This window comes from Artemia sp. Qi Xiang Cuo, chromosome 11 (genome assembly GCF_049724085.1).
Source record: "Artemia sp. Qi Xiang Cuo chromosome 11, ASM4972408v1, whole genome shotgun sequence".
Classification (NCBI taxonomy): Eukaryota; Metazoa; Arthropoda; class Branchiopoda; order Anostraca; family Artemiidae; genus Artemia; species Artemia sp. Qi Xiang Cuo.
The window spans coordinates 44,050,465-44,071,294 of NC_142804.1; the positions used below are offsets into that span (position 1 = coordinate 44,050,465).

General features: G+C 36.5%; 1 protein-coding gene across 1 annotated transcript in view; it reads left to right on the top strand.

Annotated features, from left to right (window-relative positions):
- LOC148947012 (uncharacterized) overlaps positions 1–20,830 on the top strand; it is a 154,532-nt gene that overhangs the window by 90,938 nt on the left and 42,764 nt on the right. Inside the window, exon 6 of the mRNA XM_089096816.1 lies at positions 5,454–5,587. Within this exon, the coding sequence (XP_088952942.1) occupies positions 5,454–5,587 (134 nt within the window). The remainder of the gene's footprint in view (positions 1–5,453; positions 5,588–20,830) is intronic.

The window sequence follows — 20,830 nt, forward strand, 5'->3', positions numbered from 1 at the left end:
ATAGCAAACTACACATCCCAAATCGTAATTTTCTGACAACCTACACCTATAAAAGGCTATGAAACCTAGCTAATAAAAGCCGGAAATAGCAAATTAACCATCCCAAATCATAAGTTTCAGACAGCACTCACCTATGAACGGCTAAGAAATCCAGCTCGGAAAAGTCAAAAAATAGCAACCCACAAATCCCAAATCATAGGTTTCAGACAGCACATACCTATGAAAGACTAAGAAATCCAACTCAAAAAGGCCCGAAATAGTAATTTACATATCCCTAATCATAATTTTCTGAAAGGACACACCTATGAAAGGCTAAGAAATCTAGCTCAGAAAAGTCAAAAATAGCAAACTAGTCACCCCAAACTATAGGTTTCAGACAACAAACACCTATGAAATGCTAAGAAATCCAGCTCAGAAAAGTCAAAAGTAGCAATCCATCCATCACAAATCATAGGTTTCAGAGAACACACACCAACGAAAGACTAAGAAATTTAGCTTAGAAAAGCCCTAAATAGTAATTTACATATCCCAAATCATAGATTTCAGACAACACTTACCTATGAAAGGCTAAGAAAACTAGCTCATAAAAGTCAAAAATAGCAAACTAGTCATCTCAAACTATAGGTTTCAGACATCAAACACCTATGAAAGGCTAAGAAATTCAACTCATAAAAGTCAAAAGTAGCAATCCACCCATCCCAAATCATAGGTTTCAGACAACACACACCTATGAAAGACTAAGAAATCCCACTCAGAAAAGCCTGAAATAGTAATTTACATATCCCAAACTCGAAGTTTCAGACAACAAACACCTATGAGTGACTAAGAATCCTAGCTCTGAAAAGTCCAAAAAGCAAACTATACCTCCCAAATTATAATTTTCTGAAAGGACACACCTATGAAAGGCTAAGAATCATAGCTCTGAAAAGTTCAAATAGCAAACTACACATCCCAAATCATAAGTTTCAGACAACACACACCTACGAAAGGCTATGAAATCTAGCTCAAAAACGACAAAAATAGCAAACCACTCATCTCAATCATATGTTTCAGTCAACACACCTATGAAAGGATAATAAATCCAGCTCAGAAAAGTCAAAAATAGCAAACTACATATCCCAAATCATTGGTTTCAGTAAACACACACCAACGAAAGACTAAGAAACCTAGCTCAGAAAAGTCAAAAATAGGAAACTACCCATTCCAAACTAAAGGTTTCAGACAACATTCACCTACGAAATACTAGAAAACCTTAGCTCAGAAAAGTCAAAAGTAGCAATCCACCCATCCCAAATCATAATTTTCTGACAACACATACCTATGAAAGGCTAAGAAACCTAGCTCAGAAAAGTCAAAAGTAGCAAACTACACATCCCAAATCATAGGTTTCAGACATCACACACCTAAGAAAGACTAAGAAAACCAACTCAGAAAGGCCCGAAATATTAATTTACATATCCCATGTCATAAGTTTCAGACAGCATTCACCTACGAAATACTATACCCAAAATCATAAGTTTCAGACAGCATTCACCTACGAAATACTAAGAAACCTTAGCTCAGAAAAGTCTGAAATAGCCAACTACTCATCCCAAACTCGAAGTTTCAGACAACAAACACCTATGAGTGACTAAGAATCCTAGCTCTGAAAAGTCCAAAAAGCAAACTACACCTCCCAAATCATAATTTTCTGAAAGGACACACATATGATAGGCTAAGAAATCTAGCTCAGAAAAGTCAAAAATAGCAAATTAACCATCCCAAATCATAGGTTTCAGTCAACACACACCTACGAATGGCTAAGAAATCCAGCTCAGAAAAGTCAAAAAATAGCAACCCACACATCCCAAATCATAGGTTTCAGACAACACACACCTATGAAAGACTAAGAAATCCAGTTATGAAAAGTCGGAAATAGCAAACTACATATCCCAAATCATAGGTTTCAGTCAACACTCACCTATGAAAGGCTAAGAAACCTAGCTCAGAAAAGTCAAAAATAGCAAACTAGTCATCCCAAACTATAGTTTTCAGACAACAAACACCTATGAAAGGCTAAGAAACCTAGCTCAGAAAAGTCGAAAATAGCAAACTACATATCCCAAATCATATGTTTCACACACAACACACCTATGAAAGACTAAGAAACCTAGCTCAGAGAAGCCCGAAATAGTAATTTACATATCCCAAATCATAAGTTTCAGACAGCATTAACCTACGAAATACTAGAAAACCTTAGCTCAGAAAATCCTGAAATAGCCAACTATACATCCCAAACTCGAAGTTTCAGACAACAAACACCTATGAAAGGCTAAGAAATCCAGCTCAGAAAAGTCGAAAAAGCAAACTACACATCCCGAATCATAGGTTTCAGACACCACACACCTATGAAAGACTAAGAAATCCAACTCAGAAAAGTCAAAAATAGCAAATTAACCATCCCAAATCATAGGTTTCAGACAACACACACCTACGAATAGCTAAGAAATCCAGCTCAGAAAAGTCAAAAAAAAAATAAACCCACGCACCCCAAATCATAGGTTTCAGACACCACACACCTACGAAAGACTAAGAAATCCGGTTATGAAAAGTCGGAAATAGCAAATTACATATCCCAAATCATAGGTTTCAGACAACACTCACCTATGAACGGCTAAGAAACCTATCTCAGAAAAGTCAAATATAGCAATCTAGTCTTCCCAAACTATAGTTTTCAGACAACAAACACCTATGAAAAGCTAAGAAATCCAGCTCAGAAAAGTCAAAAGTAGCCACCCATCCCAAATCATTGGTTTCAGACAACACACACCGATGAAAGACTAAGAAATCCAGCTCAGAAAAGTCAAAAATAGCAAACTACATATCCCAAATCATCGGTTTCAGTCAACACACACCAACGAAAGACTAAGAAACCTAGCTCAGAAAAGTCAAAAATAGAAAACTACTCATCCCAAACTATTGGTTTCAGACAACATTCACCTACGAAATACTAGAAAATCTTAGCTCAGAAAAGCCTGAAATAGCAAACTATACATCCCAAATCATAATTTTCTGACAACGCATACCTATGAAAGGCTAAGAAATCCAGCTCAGAAAAGTCGAAAATAGCAAACTACACATCCCAAATCATAGGTTTCAGACACGACACACCTATGGAAGACTAAGAAATCCAACTCAGAAAAGTCAAAAATAGCAAACTACATATCCCAAATCATAAGTTTCAGTCAACACATACCAACGAAAGGCTAAGAAACCTAGCTCATAAAAGCATGAAATAGCAAACTACTCATCCCAAACTATTGGTTTCAGACAACATTCACCTATGAAATACTAGGAAACCTTAGCTCAGAAAAGCCTGAAGTAGCAAACTACACATCCCAAATCATAGGTTTCAGACAACACACATCAACGAAAGACGGGTGCTCGGGGAGAGCCTTTGAGGGTCTGTGGGCCCGTTGAGGGCCAGTGGTCCTTGGGGAGCTCGGGGGGACCTTGGGGGACCGGGGGATTGGCTTTGAGGCTCCGGGGATGGCATTTGGGGGTCTGGGTGGGCCTTTGGGGCACCGGGAGGGTCTTTGGGTGCCTGGGGGACATTTGGGGACCGGTGGAGGGCCTTTGGGACCCCGTTGGTCCTTTGGAAGCTCGATGTGCCTTTGGGGAGCCCGGGGATGGCATTTGGGGGTCTGGGTGGGGCTTTGGGGCGCCGGTGGCCCGGGGGGCCCTGGGGGCGCCTTGGCGTGTCCGGGGGGACAGTTGGGAGCCTGGGGGACATTTGGGGCCTGGGGATGGCCTTTGGGGGTCTGGGTGGGCCTTTGGGGGACCGGTGGAGGGCCTTTGGGAGTTTGGGGGGCTTTGAGGACCGGGGGCTTCCTTCGGGGTTTGGGTAGGAGGATTGGAACCCTTTGGGGTTGGGTTAGAGGACCTCACAACACTGTTCAAATGAAACTTGTGTATTATAACGACCACAGAGTTTCACCATTAAATTCTCTTCTAAAATCTCTTCAAAAATCTTCTTTTAAAATGTCTCTATCTGTTTCGCCAAAATAGTTCCATAACCGGTCTAAACGGTTTCGCCCAAATTATCCCTAAACGTAAATTCAGTGTGTTCCATTGTTATTGGCATCTCTGCGCTAACGCATTTCAAATTAATAAGAAACCTGATTCCAGCGCTAAAACAATTCATCGCTAAGATGTTTCTTGCCTAATTGTTTCCATGTCCTTTGGTTATTAATATCTTTTGGAGTTCGACCAAAAGAGTTGTTTCCGAGGCAAAGACATTAATGACTTGGATCTATTCCTGGAGAAATGTTTCTAGGCGAAAATTTTTAAAGTCTGACAGAGGATGTCATTGATTGATTGATCTGTCAAGAAAGGGGAAATTAATTTGATGTTTCTAAGGGGAATTATTGATTCACGATAGGTGAATTGAGGTCGATAGCACAGGTGTTCCAAGGTCGATGTTGTTGTAAGTGCACGCTCTCAGCGAATGTCAAGGTCGATGTTGTTGTTGTTGACACACTTTGATTACTCAATCAAGTTCTCGGAAATTCACTTCCCCTTCGATTACTAGATCAATAACATTGTTCCCGTTAGAATTCAATGCCCATGTGCAACCTTCGCCCCGGAGCTATTACACATAGAAACATCAAATAAATCGACCTTGGAAAAAGTGGTCATTGACCCAATTACGTAATCTTTCTCCCTAGGGAGGCTATGCCCTTATTAGTACGCCCGTAATCATTAAAAATGCTGACATGACCCCGTGGCCTGGACACGACTCAATAATGCATCTCTACTAAGGTCGTTATGTAAATTAATTCGTAAGTTACATATATTTATTACTAATAAAAACGTTAATAAATAAAGCTAAACAACTTTCGAGAAAGCCATTTAACCAAATAAAAGCAAAATTAATTGTGGGCCAAAATCAGAACCTGTATTATTTCAAAAACGTTCAAAAATTAAATAAAAAAAACAAGTTTTTTTTAAAACTGAAAGTAAGGAAAGACGTTAAAACTTAAAACGAACAGAAATTATTCTGTATATGAAAAGGGCTGTCCCCTCCTCAACGCCTCGACCTTTACGCTAAAGTTTGACTTTCTCACAACTCAATTTTTTAAACAATAAAAACCTTTAGCATAAAGAGCGAGGCTTTGAGGAGGGGACAGCCCCTTTCATATACGGAATAATTTCTGTTTGTTTTAAGTTTTAACGTCGTTCCTTACTTTCAGTTAAGAAAACTTGTTTTTGTTATTTAATCTTAAGAATGATCTAATCGATGGCAAGCAATTCTTCAAATAGGCTCAAATATAGGACTATAGTCAAGTTTAAAATTGCACTTATTGGAAATGCGGTCGGAATCCAAGAGCCCTTCAGTAATGACAATTGAAAAACTGAAAATGTGATAATATGTTTTTTGCTATGTCTGGATATAGTTTTTGTTCTTTTTTTAGATATGGGTTTCAACAAAGCCAGCTTGGTTCGAAGCAATCGTGTCCTTCCTAGATTCTTTCACTAAGCCTGTTATTCTGGATATCATTTCAATGCTTCCACCAGATAGCGTAAAAACTTCAAAAATTTCCATAAAGTAAGTAAGTAGTTTTTATTGCAAGTTTGAAATTATCTTAAAGAAATGGTATATGAAAACTTAACAATATATTTCCTTGGGAGATATGCTAGTCATTCTATAGATTTTTTTTATATTTTATCAGATAATCCCAAACTTTTGGATTTTTGTTAAATTACTAGTTTTGACCACAGCTTAAGCTTAAACAATACCTTTAGATATTCCTATTTGTCGAACGATTTTTCTTATAAGATAAAGAAATTAAGCACACACACCGGTACGAAGTTACAACAGAAGGCTCGTATATGGGTAGTCCAGCAAAAACATTTCCATGCACTCGACCGAAAACTTGACCTCCTCTCCAGTCAACAAAGCTAACTGGAAGAAACTGCTCAATCCAGGACAAACTAGCACATACAATTTGGAAGCAATGGTGGCTATAGAGATAGAGTCAGAGGAGGTGGACATAAAAGTAAGGTATATACTTATGAAACGGTAGAGAAAATGAAACTAACATGGATGAAAGATGGTGTATTATCATATTTTATTTTGGTCATCTTTCTGAGGCCAAACAAAAAGTAGGTTTCTGTCAAAGGGGGGAGGAGAGAGAGGCCATAAGGAAGGACCGAAAGAAAATTATAACTTCATTAGACGGTATAAAAAGTGAAGCTTTGAATAGATCAGGTTTGAGGATGAGTATATGTGGCTGTGTTAGCCTCATATGACTTGATGGTAAAGTGAATTGTGGTTACTTAACTAGCAAGTTAGTACATTCAAAATATCGCTGTTAGCTTTTTGTAAGAAAAAGTCGGTTTAACTCAGTTGGCTTTAATAGTGGTAATTTATATTATGGTAGCCTAGTAACTGCACTAATAGTACGAGCGGTGATATTAATAAAAGGTTGTTAAGAGGCTGTATCTAAGGAACGGCTAAGGGTAAGTTAAAACTTCTCAGGAATAGCTAAAGACACAAAGTTGAAATTTTCAGGGAATGTCAAGGGGATGCTGAACTAAATCAAAGGACAATTTTTACGTTCAATTTGTTAAAAGGTTGTTAAAAGGCTGTTAAATAGTTGGCAATAGCTCAGGATAATCTAAGGATTTCAAGTTGAAAATTTCAGATATATTATAGACAGATGTTCAACAAAATCTAAAGACCCAATATGCATCCAGGATGTCCAAAGGCAGCTTATCGAGAAACGGCAAAAAGCATTAAGTTAGAGCATTCATGAAATCTTGAGGGGAATTGTGAACCAAATGAAAAGACACTGTATGGATCCAGGTTATCAAAAGATAATATGGGGGAAGTTGAACTAAATCAAAAGACACTTGCATCCAGGCTGTTAAAAGGGTGCATCTGCAATATATTAGGCACGATTAATGGTGTTAAGTGAAAACTTTCAGGGTATTTTAAAAGGAATGTTGGAGTATATCCAAAGATACTTTATGCATCCAGGATATCAATGATATCTGCTAATATCAGGAACAGCTAAAAATTTCAAATAGAAATTTTCAGCGAAATATAAGGGGGACAATATCAAAAGGTACTATGTCCAAGTTGTCAAAAGGACATATAAGCAAAACCTCAGGAATGAATTTGGATACTAAGCTGAAACACCCAGGATATGTTGAGGGGTATGTTGATCTCAATCAAAAACAGCATGTACATCCTGGCTACAAAAAAAGAACTCTTTTCAACACCACATCGCGCATATACTCACGTCGAAGTTGAGAATAAAAAAATAAATCCGAATTAAAGAGAGACCTCTGATACATACTTGTTCTTTTATTCCATGTTCAATCTTATGTGGTTCTTCTAGGTGAATTCAAATATGTTACTCAAAAATTGTAGCTAGTTTGGACGTTTAGTTCGAAAACATTTCTAAATCTTGATTTTAAGCTGAAATAATTTTATGCAATAATTATGTTTAAAAAGATGGCGAATTTCACAACTTGAGAATTTGGCGAAGAAATTTGAGAGTTTATTCCGATTTTTTAATTTCTTAGTAGAAAATATTTACGCTGTAATCTAGTAATAGAACCTTCGAATTTTAAACCGAGCCAAGTTTAAACGACCAGAAATTGCTATCAATGAATAAATGAAACCCAAAACAAATAGTTATTTATTGAGGATGGTGTAATTTCACGTGACTTGTTTTGTTAGATCTTACGGGCCGCTAGTCAAGTGGGGAACCCCCGGTTGTAAATGAGGATGAATTATTCCGCACAAGCGGGTGTTACATAACACTTTATGAGATGTTCTTTTTCTTCAAGGTGTGTTTTTTTCTTCGAGATTTCTCTTGCATTAAGATATTTTCTTCAAGATATTGGTATTATTGATTATATACATGTGGGTTTTTTATAATAGTTAATTGTTTACTTATGCAATTTAACCGGACGGGTTAATTTTTTTTTTCTTCAAGGTGTTTTTTCCCTCGAAATATTTCATCAAGGCATTCCCCAAACCGCTTACACAAGATCTGTTTTGATTCAGGGAACAATTATGATCCGTCATCAAAGATTTTTGTCAGCCGTAGAAATCGAACGCAAGACCAGAGATTTCCCCAACGGAATGGTGCTTTAAACAGCACCTAACAAGCAAGAGCTAAAGAGCTAACAAGCAATTAATGGTATCGTGTTCCAGGAGATAAATTCTATGCAATGCGTTGTTCCCAAGCGCAAGCCACCTGCTGTTACATCATAGTTAATTGTTTACAAATGCAAACCTCTAGCAAGCAATTCTAGTCAGCGCGCGCTAGTATCCAACATTGTTATTTATTACTGATCTATTTCGCACATGTGATTGCTATATAATAGTTTAGGGGATATTATCAGAGTGGCAACATTTTCAATATTGATTTTGTTCTTAGCACATTCATTAGTAGTCGATGCTTTTACTCTACTGGAAGTTGAAGGCACTAGTAGTGATGAAATGAAACCAAGAGTACCCTTATGGTTAGAATATGGTACACCTTCTTATATGGTCAATAGTCTGTCTTTTCTTCTTCGCTACACAGAACTTCACAGTTATATTAGAGACAATTTTGAACGAGTGAACCTAATGAATACAGATGTACATAGGTTACAAGATGCCTTAATTGCAACAGTGAAATATATTGCAGATTCATCGTGGAAGAAGAAATCTAAAAGATAAAAACGCTTTACAATAAAGACTTTTATTGTACATTTAAATCTTATTAATAAACAAATTTACCAACGTAATTAAAATACTTTATTCTTAGGGCTATGAAATCAATATTATACTGCTAGGAAAGGGTATTTTCAGTTAACCTTTGGAGAGCCTTTGTAATCCGACGAGAACGAGTGTTCATCATACAATGTATTTAACATTTTGTTGAATAAGCCTTTTTATTATTCCGTTGAACCACTGGTTTTACATATTTTCCACTGTAAAATTAAAATCTTCTAAAACATACAGAACTTACCTTCTAAAAACAGGGCAGCCCCTCTCCTTGCATTTTAGATATGGCTCTTAAGTTTTAACATCGCTCCTTAATTTTAGCAAAACATCTGATCTTATTCAATATCTTTTCGTCTTTACTTTTATATTTTCTTATTGTTAAAAAGGGAAAAGAATTTAAAACATTTTCTTGAATGACCCTTCTCCTTATTTCCAGTGTAAGAAATTTTGTAAGAAATTCTTCTTTATTGTTATAAAGGGGTCTAGAATTTAAAAAAATTTCTTGAATAAGCCATTTCCTTATTCCGTTCTACCATTGGTTTATATATTTTCCCATGTAAAATTAAAACATGCTAAAACATACAGAAATTACCCTCTAAAAACAGGGTAGCCCCCTCCTAGCATTTTAGATATGGCTCTTAAGTTTTAACATCGCTGCTTACTTTTAGCAAAACCTTTGATCTAATTCAATATCTTTTCGTCTTTGGTTTTATATTGCCTTATTGTTAAAAAAAAACATAGAATTTAAAGCCTGTTCTTGAATGAGCCTTCCTTTATTTTCATTGATTTTGTACAAATTGGTTGTATGGTGGCACCCTGTAATACTCGTCATCATCACTTAAGCTTTTTCTGACGCTTGAATACGCTGACAGATATTTTTTTTTATTTGAAGAGAAGGAACATACCATTTTATTATTAGATCGCTATACTCTCGCTGTTAATATATAGTTCGTTATTACGAACTGTTTGATTGCTTCAAAAATCAAATATCTTTGAAAAGACTGATGTATGAAAAGACATCGAAAATGCAGTTTTTTTGTAAAAAGTAATGCTATTTTTTCTTATTAAAAAAGCACTAGAACTTTTAATTTACCTTCAAATGAACCCTCTCACGACATTCTAGGGCCACTGGGTCGATACGATCACCCCTGGAAAAACAAAAAAACAAAGAAACAAACCCGCATTCGTGATCTTTCTTCTGGCAAAAATACCAAATTCCACATTTTTGCAGATAGGAGCTTGAAACTTATATATTTTAAATCAGCGTAAAAATCCAATTCTTTTGATGTATCTCTTAGTAACAAAATTCCTTTTTTGTTAAGTTTTGTTTACTATTGAGACGAGTCGCTCTTACTATACAGTTAGTTCGTTACCACGAACTGTTCGATGCTATAAATTTGATACTGGGTAATCATTTTTTGTCACTACGCGTAATATTCACATACTTATCCGAGGCAGTTTGGCCGAGCGGTCTAAGGCGTTGATTTTAGCCACTAGTATCTACCGAGGCGTGGGTTTAAATCCCAACGATTCCATTATTTCATACCAAATCAAACAAATTACTTGTTTGAGTCTTAGATTATAATCTTATTTTAGTTACTATGGGCTGAAGTTCGTTCTTTAATAAAAAAAATAAGGCAAATTTTCTCAGGCTCTTAAGTTTTTGAAGGCTAAGACTAAACTTACTGAAACTTACATATTTAAAATCACCATAAAAATCTGATTCTTTAGATGTGTCTATTGGTATCAAAATTCTGTTTTTTAGAGTTACGGCTACTACTGAAACAAATCGATCTTATTCTTTAGTTCGTTACCACGAACTGTTTGATTGCTCCAAAAATGAAATATCTTTGAAAAGACTGCAGTATAAAAGACATCAAAATGCAGTTTTTTGTAAAAAGTGATATTTAAAAAAAATTATTCTTTGATTAAAAAGGCACTAGGACTTTTAGTTTCCGTTTGAATGAGCCGTTTCTCAAACTTCTAGGACCAAGGGGTCGATACGACCACCCCTGGGGAAAAAACACGCATCGGTGATTCTTCTGGTAAAAAATACAAAATTCCACATTTTTGCAGATAGGAGCTTGAACCCTTTGCAGTAGGGTTTTCTGGTACGCAGAAAATAATGATGTGTGTTTTATTAAGATTCTATAACTCTTAGGGGATGTTTTTCCCTTTTTTCAAAAATATGGCAAATTGTCTCAGGCTCATAACGTTTGATAGGTAAGACTAAACTTGACGAAACTTATATATTTAAAATCACCATAAAAATTTAATTCTTTTGATGTATCTAGTATCAAAATACTGTTTTTTAGAGTTTCTTTTACTACTGAGACGAGTCGCTCTTACTATACAGTTCGTTACAACTAACTGTTTGAAACAACCCGGAAAAAAAGATGCCGTATGTGCAGAATATCCTGGTTGCAGCCACTTTTATTCCAGGCCAGTTTCAAGCCAGTATATTTCCCTTGTTGTTCATGCCAAGGGACTATAAGTTTTCTATATAGGGGTTCGCTCTTACTATATAGGGGTTCTATTGGTATCAAAATTCCCTTGCTGGAGTTTCGGTTCCTATTGAGCCAAGCCGGTCTTACTATGCAGTTCCTTACCGCGAAATGTTTGATAAGGTTACAACATAAGGGTATGACGTCATTCATCAATCTTGTACAAGAAAATACAGTTTTTCGCAAAAAAATTGATTTTGTTTCCAAAACTTTTATGTTAACTATGAAATGTTTTTAAATATGTCACTTTCCTTTCAAATGAGCCATTAAACAACTCTCTGCGATTTTCTTCGAGCTAGATGCACTTAAAACTGTATCAACCGGCATTTTTACGTTCTTTTCTTTCTACTAACTAAACACGTATAGAACGATATTTTTATATCTCTGATATATATGTCACGTGTCGAATACCAAGAACCTAACAAACAAAATTTAAATTTCAGGTATTTTTCTAGTTTTAATTAAAAGATTGAAATTATTACTCAAATTCCATAAATATTTTTGTAGTTTACATCATAACTTTAGTGATTCTGAACTGAAAACTAAAATAAAAAAATTGATTTTTTCAATTTTTTTTGTCACGTCATATATTACGTCATTATTTACTAGGTTTCAGATATTTCTGATGAAACTTAGATAGTTCCCATTTATAATGAACTACATAGGTCTTTTATGTAATAATATAAAATTACAAACAGGAAAAAGCCTATGGCTTTTTCTTCTCTGGAATAGTAAGAGACGAACCTGAAAGACACTGAAACTAGGTCCAATATATGCAATGGTCTGTTCTTCCAATGGTAGTCTCTTAATATAAATCTTTTAATATAAACTAGGTTGCTAGCTACCACAGCAACCCGGATGTTATTAGATTGCAGCTACAGCTGTAATCATGATACTATAACAACATCACACACTTACACACCTTTCAGTTACTTTAGGCTACAGTTCGTTCTTTATTGTAACAAAATTCTAACTTGCAGTATCAATCCTTTATATAATTATGTATGAACTGAAAAAAGAAAAAAAATTTATTTTTTACTTCAAGTCACTCATTACGTCTTATGTGGTTATTAGTACACAATCGGTGTTAGGTATTACGTCACGTTACTTATTACGTCATATATGATTATTAGTAGATGAAAAAACATAAAAAATCCTGTTTTTTGTATAAAATGATTCTATTTTTAAATTTTTTGTTTTTTAATTAAGAAAGGAACTAGAGCTTTTTAATTTACGTTTGAACCAACCCTTTCGTGAATTTCTAGGACCAAGGGGTCGATACAACCACCCCTGGGAGAAAAAATAAACACGCATCTCTGATCTTTCTTCTGGCAAAAAATACCAAATTCCACATTTTCGCAGATAGGAGCTTGAAACATCTACAGTAGGGTTCCCTGATACGCTAATCTGATGGTGTGATTTTCATTAAGATTCTTTTACTTTTAGGGGGTGTTTTCCCCTTTTTTCGGAAATAAGGTAAATTTTCTCATGATCGAAAATTTTGATGGGTAAAACTAAACTTGATGAAATTTATATATTTAAAATCAGCATAAAATTCGATTGTTCTGATGTATCTATTGGTATCAAAATACGGTTTCTAAGAGTTTCTGTTACTATTGAGACGAGTCGCTCTTACAATACAGTTCGTCATCACGAACTGTTTGATGAACTGAAAACTAAAGTAAAATATATTGTTTTCAATTTTGCGTCACGTCACTCATTAAGTCATATTTGGTTATTAGTACACAATCGGTGTTAGATATTAAGTCACGTCACTTATTACCTCACATACGGTTATTAGTAGACAATCGGTGTTAGAAATCAGACTTGCTTAAAAAATCAGATATCTTTGAAAGGATGCAATATGAATGAAGTGATTCTATTTTTAAATTTTTGGCTTTTTAATTAAAAGATTTTAGGTCGAATGAGCACTCTCGTGATGTCCTAGGACCAAGGGGTCGATATGATCACCCCTGAAAAAAATAAACAAATAAACAAACACGCATCTGTGATCTTTATTTTGGCAAAAAATACCAAATTCCACATTTTTGCAGATTGGAACTTGAAACTTCTACACTAAGGTTCTCGAATATACTGAATCTGATGGTGTAACTTATGACATTCAGATTTTATGGCTTTTAGGGCGCGTTTCCCCCTTTTTTCGAAAATAAGGCAGATTTCCTCAGGTTCGTGACTTTTTAGTGGTGAAATTAAACTTTATGAAACTTATATATTCAAAATCAGCATAAAAATTCAATTCTTTTAATGTATCTATTAGTCTCAAAATTCCGGTTGTTAGAGTTTCAGTTACTATTGAGACGTTCACTCTTACTATATGGTTCGTTAGCATGAACTGTTTGATAAAGAAACCTGATTACAAACAGTCTTCTTTGGAATAGTAAGATACGATCCTCAAAGAATTAGGCGGCTAACTAAGTCCATAATTTGTTCTTTATCATAAACTTCATTAATAAGATACTTTAGTATATACTACATAGTCTAGTGGTTAGAATAGCTGAATCTCTCACAGTTGGCTCGAGTTTGATTCCTGATATGGAAAATATAAGGATTCCTTTTATTACTTCAGATACTAAGGGCTACAATTCGTGCCTTAATGTAATTACACCCAAGAAAATGGCGTAGCGAGCTACTCTAAGCGAAAGAAAAACCAAACAAATTTTAAACTTTTCAGGTATTTTTTGGTTTGAACTAAAAAATTAAAACTATTGCTCAGACAATATAAATATCTTTGCAGTTTGCAGTTAAATAAAAATATTTTACTTAAGATTTTCAGGAATTATTCTATTTTCAGTTAACTAATGATTTTTTTGTTAACACTTCCTAGAAATTACTTAATTTTTACATGATCATGGATAATTCCATAGAAAATACCCGTATTGACAAAAACCTTTTATGATTAACTTTATCGGTCCTTTATGTAAACAAACAGGAAAAGGCCTATGACTTTCTTAACGGGCATACTAAGAGACGACCTGGCTACAACCTACGATTATGACATCATTGATCAAGATTGGCCATAAAAATGCAAGTCATTCATCAAGATTGGCCATAATATTGCAGTTTTTTGTGGAAAATTGATTTTATGTATATATATAAAAAAAATTTAATTACAAATGGCACTAGAAAATACACGTATTGACAAAAATCTTTTATGATTAACTTTATCGGTCCTTTATGTAAATTTATTGTAAATTTTAATGTAATAAAAAAATTTATTTTAATTACAAGAAGTTTTTAACTCCATTAATTTTGCTTTAAAATGAGCCATTGAACAACTCTCTACGATGTCCCAGTGCCAAACTATCTGTTGAATTACTAACCTATACTATAATTAAGTGGCGTATAAAATTTAAGAGGTCGTTCTTTATTAAAACATAGCTCTAATATAAAACTATGATGACATTCATTATTTATCTAGTAGGGTTTCAGACAAGGTAGTTCTAATGATCTACTTTTGTTTTGATCTGACTCTATTTTTAGGAGTTTTGGGTTTTTATATTTCTTAGCATTGGACTGATCGTCTCTTACTAGGTTGCTAGCTACTGCTGCAACCCAAATTCACATATATATTTATTTATGAGAGGCAGCGTGGCCGAGTGGTCCAAGGCACTGGTGTTAGCCACCAGTCTCTTCGGAGGCGTGGGTTCAAATCTTACCGCTGGTATACGATTATATTTGAAAGACTGCAGTGTTAAAAGACATCAAAAATGCAGTTTTTGGTGGAAAAATTTATTCTCTTTTAGAAATAATTTATTTTAGTTACTATAGATTTTTAACCCAATTAATTTTCTTTAAAATGAGCCATTGAACAACTCTCTAAGATGTTCCAGTGCCAAGCTATCTGTGGAAAAGAAAGAAAAAAAGAAAAAAAATATCCCGTTTAGGCAGAATGTTGTAGTAGCTGCCACTTTTCTTGATTTTCAAGCCAATATATTTCCCTTGCTGTTCAAGCCAAGGGACAGAAAGTTTACTATACAGGAGTTTCGGACAAGGCGGTTCTAATGGTGTACTTTTTGTTTTGATCTGACTCCTTTGTTAGGAACTATGGGTTTTTATATTTCTTAACATTGGAGGTGATCGTCTCTAACTAGGTTGCTAGCTACCGCTGCAACCCGGATTAATTTAAAAAACTTTTTCCACAAAATATATTTTTCAAAGAAAAGTAAAGAACTCCATTAAACCAAAAATGAGCAAAAATAAAATCAAATAATCTGCCAAGCGTGACACTACCACAATCAACATTGATAAATAAATGAAACCCAAAACGAACAGAAATTACAATAATTAACCGATTCAAATTCAAAACGAGCAGAAATTAACATAAGTTGAGCGCAAAACCCCTACGCCTTCTCAAGGTCAGAACAAAATTTGCACTTTACTGAAAAAAATAAATGTTTTTACGTTTATAACTTTAATAAATCGAATAATATTAACATTTTGATTACTAAATATCAGTATATGTATATTAAACTGACAATACACATTCATTTGTATTTAACAAATTGGAGGGCTAGTTGTCCTCCAATCACTTTGGACTATTAAAAAGGGCACTAGCCACTCCAATTTCCAATCGAATGAGCCCTTTTCGAAGTTTCTATGACGATTCCTTCGATACGAAGTACCAGGCTGAGGAAAAAAAAACACATTGCGCCCGCATCGGGCATAATGTGGGCACTAGTTGCCCTCCAATCACTTTCGACTATTAAAAAGGGTACTAGCCCTTTAAATTTTCAATCGAATGAGCCTGTTTTGAAGTTTCTACGACAACGCCTTCTATAAAAACCTTATATGCCCCCAGGGCATAACTTAAAACACTTGCCCTGAGGGTTGTGGGGGAGTTTCCTCCTCAAAAGCATATTTTCTTCTGGAAATCAACTACGCTGAACAAAATGTCTATCTCAAAATTTTGATTGGATGTGTTTGGGGGAATGATAGGCATGAGGGGGGGGGGGGGTTAGTTGCCCACCAATCACTTTCGACTATGACCTCCAATCACTTTCGACTAGAACTCTCAATTTCCAATCGAATGAGCCCCTTTTGAAGTTTGCCCCAGGGCATAACTTAAAAACCTTGCCGTGAGGGTGTGGGGGAGTGTCCTGCTCAAAAACATATTTTCTATGTGGAAATCAACTACGCTGAACAAAATGGCTATCTCAAAATTTTGATTGGATGTGTTTGGGGGAATGATGGGCGTGGGGGGGGCTAGTTGCCCTCCAATCACTTTCGACCATTATAAAGGGTACTAGCCCTTCGAATTTCCAATTGAATGAACCTATTTTGAAGTTTCTTCGACAACGCCTTCTAAAAAAAACCTAATATGCCCCCAGGGCATAACTTAAAACCCTTGCCCTGAGGGCTGTGGGGGAGTGTCCTCCAAAAAAACATATTTTCTATCTGGAAATCAACTACGCAGAACAAACTGGCTATCTCAAAATTTTGATTGGATGTATTTTGGGAAATGATGGGCGTGGGGGTGGCTAGTTGCCCTCCAATCACTTTCGACTATTAAAAAGGGCACTAGAACTCTCAATTTCCAATCGAATGAGCCCCTTTTGAAGTTTTGTACGACGAACCCTTCCATATAAAGTGCCCAGCTCTAAAGGAAAAGATAATAAATAGTACCTTGTGGCAACATCGTTCTTGTATGCCCTCAAGGCATAACTTAAAACCCTTGCCCCGAGGGTTGTGGGGGAGTGTCCTCCTCAAAAACATATTTTCTATCTGAAAATAAACCACGCTGAACAAAATGGCTATCCCAAAATTTTGTTTGGATGTGTTTGGGGAAATGATGGACGTGGGGGGGGGGGGGCTAGTTGCCCTCTATTCACTTTCGACTATTAAAAAGGGCACTAGAACTCTCAATTTGCAATCGAATGAACCCCTTTTGAAGTTTCTACGATGATCCCTTCCATATAAAGTGCCCAGCTCTAAAAGAAAAAAATAATTAATAGCACATTGTGTAAACATCGTCCTTATATGCCCTCAGGACATAACTTAAAGCCCTTGCCCCGTGGGTTGTGGGGGAGTGTCCTCCTCAAAAACATATTTTCTATCTGGAAATTTTTCAATTTCCCCCTGAGGGTTGTGGGGGAGTGTCCTCCTCAAAAATATATTTTCTATCTGGAAATCAATTTCGCTGAACAAAATGGCTATCTCAAAATTTTAATTGGATGTGTTTGGGGGAATGATGGGCCTGGGGGGCTAGTTGCCCTCCAATTACTTTCGACTATTAAAAAGGGCACTAGAACTCTCAATTTCCAATCGAATGAGCCCCTTTTGAAGTTTCTACGACGACTCCTTCTATATGAAGTGCCCTGCCTTAAAGGAAAAAAAATACACAGTACATTGTGCCAACATCCTTCTTATATGCCCTCAGGGCATAACTTAGAACCCTTGCCCTGAGGGTTTGGGGGGGGGTTTCCTACTCAAAAACATATTTTCTATCTGGAAATCAACTACGCTGAACAAAATGGCTATCTCAAATTTTAATTGTATGTGTTTGGGGAAATGATGGGCGTGGGGGGGGGGCGGGCTAGTTGCCCTCCAATCACTTTCAACTATTAAAAAGGGCACTAGCCACCCCAATTTCCAATCGAATGAGCCCTTGTCAGAGTTTCTACGACAACTCCTTCGATACGAAGCACCCGACTGAAGAAGAAGAAAAAAAACACATTGTGCCACATGGCTATCTCAAAATTTTGATTGGATGCGTTTGGGGAAATAGTGGGCTTGAGAGGGGTGTTAGTCGCCTTCCAATCACTTTCGACTATAAAAAAGGGCACAAGCCACTCCAATTTCCAATTGAATGAGCGCTTTTCGAAGTTTCTACGACAACTTCTTCGATACGAAGTGCACTGGTCTAAAAAAAAATTTATAAATAATACGTTGTACCAACATCGTTCTTATATGCCCCAAGGCCATACCTTAAAATCCGTGCCCTGAGGGTTGTGGGGGAGTGTCCTCCTCTTTACTTATTCCCCATTTCTTGTCTCTTTCTCGAGTGTACCCGTTCTTTACTTAGGCAGCGCGATCGTGCTGCATATGATTTATATAACAACTTTCTATATAAACCTTATATGCCCCCAGGGCATAACTTAAAACCCTTGCACTGAGGGTTCTGAGGTGGTTATCATCATATTTTACAATGTGCCAACATCGTTCTTGTGTGCCCCCAGGGCATCACTTAAAACCCTTGCCCTGAGGGTTGTGGGGGAGTGTCCTCCTCTTTACTTAGTCCCCGTTTCTTGTCTCGTTCTCGAGTGTCCCCGTTCTTTACTTAGGCAGCGCGATCGTGCTGCCTATGATTTATACAACAATTTTCTATATAAACTTTATATGCCCCAAAGGTATAACTTACAACCCTTGCACTGAGGGCTCTGAGGCAGTTATCATCCTAAAAGACCTAATTTCCAGAACGTTCATCTACTTTTAACAAAATAGATATCTCAAAATTTTGCCAGGACGTGTTTTTGAAAATGGTGGGCGTGAGAGGGGCGTTAGTTAGTATCAAAGAACTTTCAACTATTAAAAAAGGCACTAGCCCTTTCAATTTCTAATTGAATGAGTCCTTTTAAAGTTTCTAACGACAACGCTTTTAATAAAAACCTTATATGCCCCAGGGCATAACTTAAAACCCTTGCCCTAAGGACTTTGGGGGGAGGGGTTGTCATCCTTAAAGACCTAATTTCCAAAACTTTCAACTACGTTGAATAAAATGGCTATCTAAAAATGTTGATTGGATGTGTTTGGGGAAAAGGTGGGCGTGAGAGGGGGGTTAGTTGCCCTCAAATAGCTCTAGACTATTAAAAAGGGTACTATCCCTTTGAATTTCAAATTGAATGAGCCATTTTTCAAGTTAATACGACACGTATTTCGATAAGTAACTTATATGCCCCCAGGGTACTACCAGCAACCCTGATCCTGAGGAGTGTCGGGAACTGTCCTCCTCTAAAATATATTTTCTATCTGGAAATCAACTACACTGAACAAAATGGCTATCTCAAAATTTTTATTGGATGTGTTTGGGGAATGACGGGCGTGGGGTGGTGGGGCTAGTTGTCCTCCAATCACTTTCGACTATTAAAAAGGGCACTAGCCCTCTGAATTTCCAATCGAATGAGCTTCTTTTGAAGTTTCTACAACAACACCTTCTTTAAAACCTTATATGCCCCGAGGGCATAACTTGAAACCCTTGCCCTGAGGGCTGTAGGGGAGTGTCCTCCTCAAAAAAATATTTTCTATTTGGAAATCAACTACTCTGAACAAAATGGCTATCTCAAAAATTTTGATTGGAATTGTTTGGGGAAATGATGGGTGTGGGCTAGATGCCCTCCAACCACTTTCGACTATTAAAAGGTCACTAGCCCTTTGAATTTCCAATCGAATGAGTCTTTTTTGAAGCTTCTACGACAACGCCTTCTATAAAAACCTTACATACCCCTAGGGCATAACTTATAATCCTTGCCCTGAGGGTTGTGGGGGACTGTCCTCCTCAAAAATATATTTTCTATCTGGAAATCAACTACGTTGAACAAAATGGCTATCTCAAAATTTTTATTGGATGTGTTTGGGGGAATGATGGGCGTGGGGTGGGGGGCTAGTTGTCCTCCAATCACTTTCGACTATTAAAAAGGGCACTAGCCCTTTTAATTTTCAATCGAATGAGGTTTTTTGAAGTTTCTACGACAACGCCTTCTGTAAAAACTTTATATACCCCCAGGGCATAACTTAAAACCCTTGCCCTGAGGGTTGTGGGGGAGTGTCCTCCTCAAAAATATATTTTGTATCTGGAAATCAACTACGCTGAAAAAAATGGCTATCTCAAAATTTTAATTGGATGTGTTTAGGGGAATGATGGGTGTCGGGGGGGGGGGGAAGCTATTTTCCCTCCAATCACTTTCGACTATTAAAAAGGGCACTAATACTCTCAATTTCCAATTGAATGAACCCCTTTTCAAGTTTCTACGACGACCCCTTACATATAAAGTGCCCTTCTTTAAAGGAAAAAAATAATACATAGTACATTTTGCTAACATTGTTCTTATATGCCCTCAGGGCATAACCTAAAACCCTTCCCCCGAGGGTTGTGGGGGAGTGTCCTACTCAGAAACATATTTTCTTTGTCGAAAGTGGTGGGGCTAGTTGTCCTCCAATCACTTTCGACTGTTAAAAAGGGCACTAGCCCTTTGAATTTCCAATTGAATGAGCTTTTTTTGAAGTTTCTACGACAACGCCTTCTTTAAAAACCTTATATGCCCCGAGGGCATAACTTGAAACCCTTGCCCTGATGGCTGTAGGGGAGTGTCCTCCTCAAAAAAATATTTTCTATTTGGAAATCAACTACGCTGAACAAAATGGCTATCTCAAAATTTTGATTGGAATTGTTTGGGGAAATGATGGACATGGGCTAGATGCCCTCCAATCCCTTTCGACTATTAAAAAGGCACTAGCCCTTTGAATTTCCAATCGAATGAGCCTACGACAACACCCTCTATAAAAACCTTATATGCCCCCAGAGCATAACTTAAAACCCTTGCCC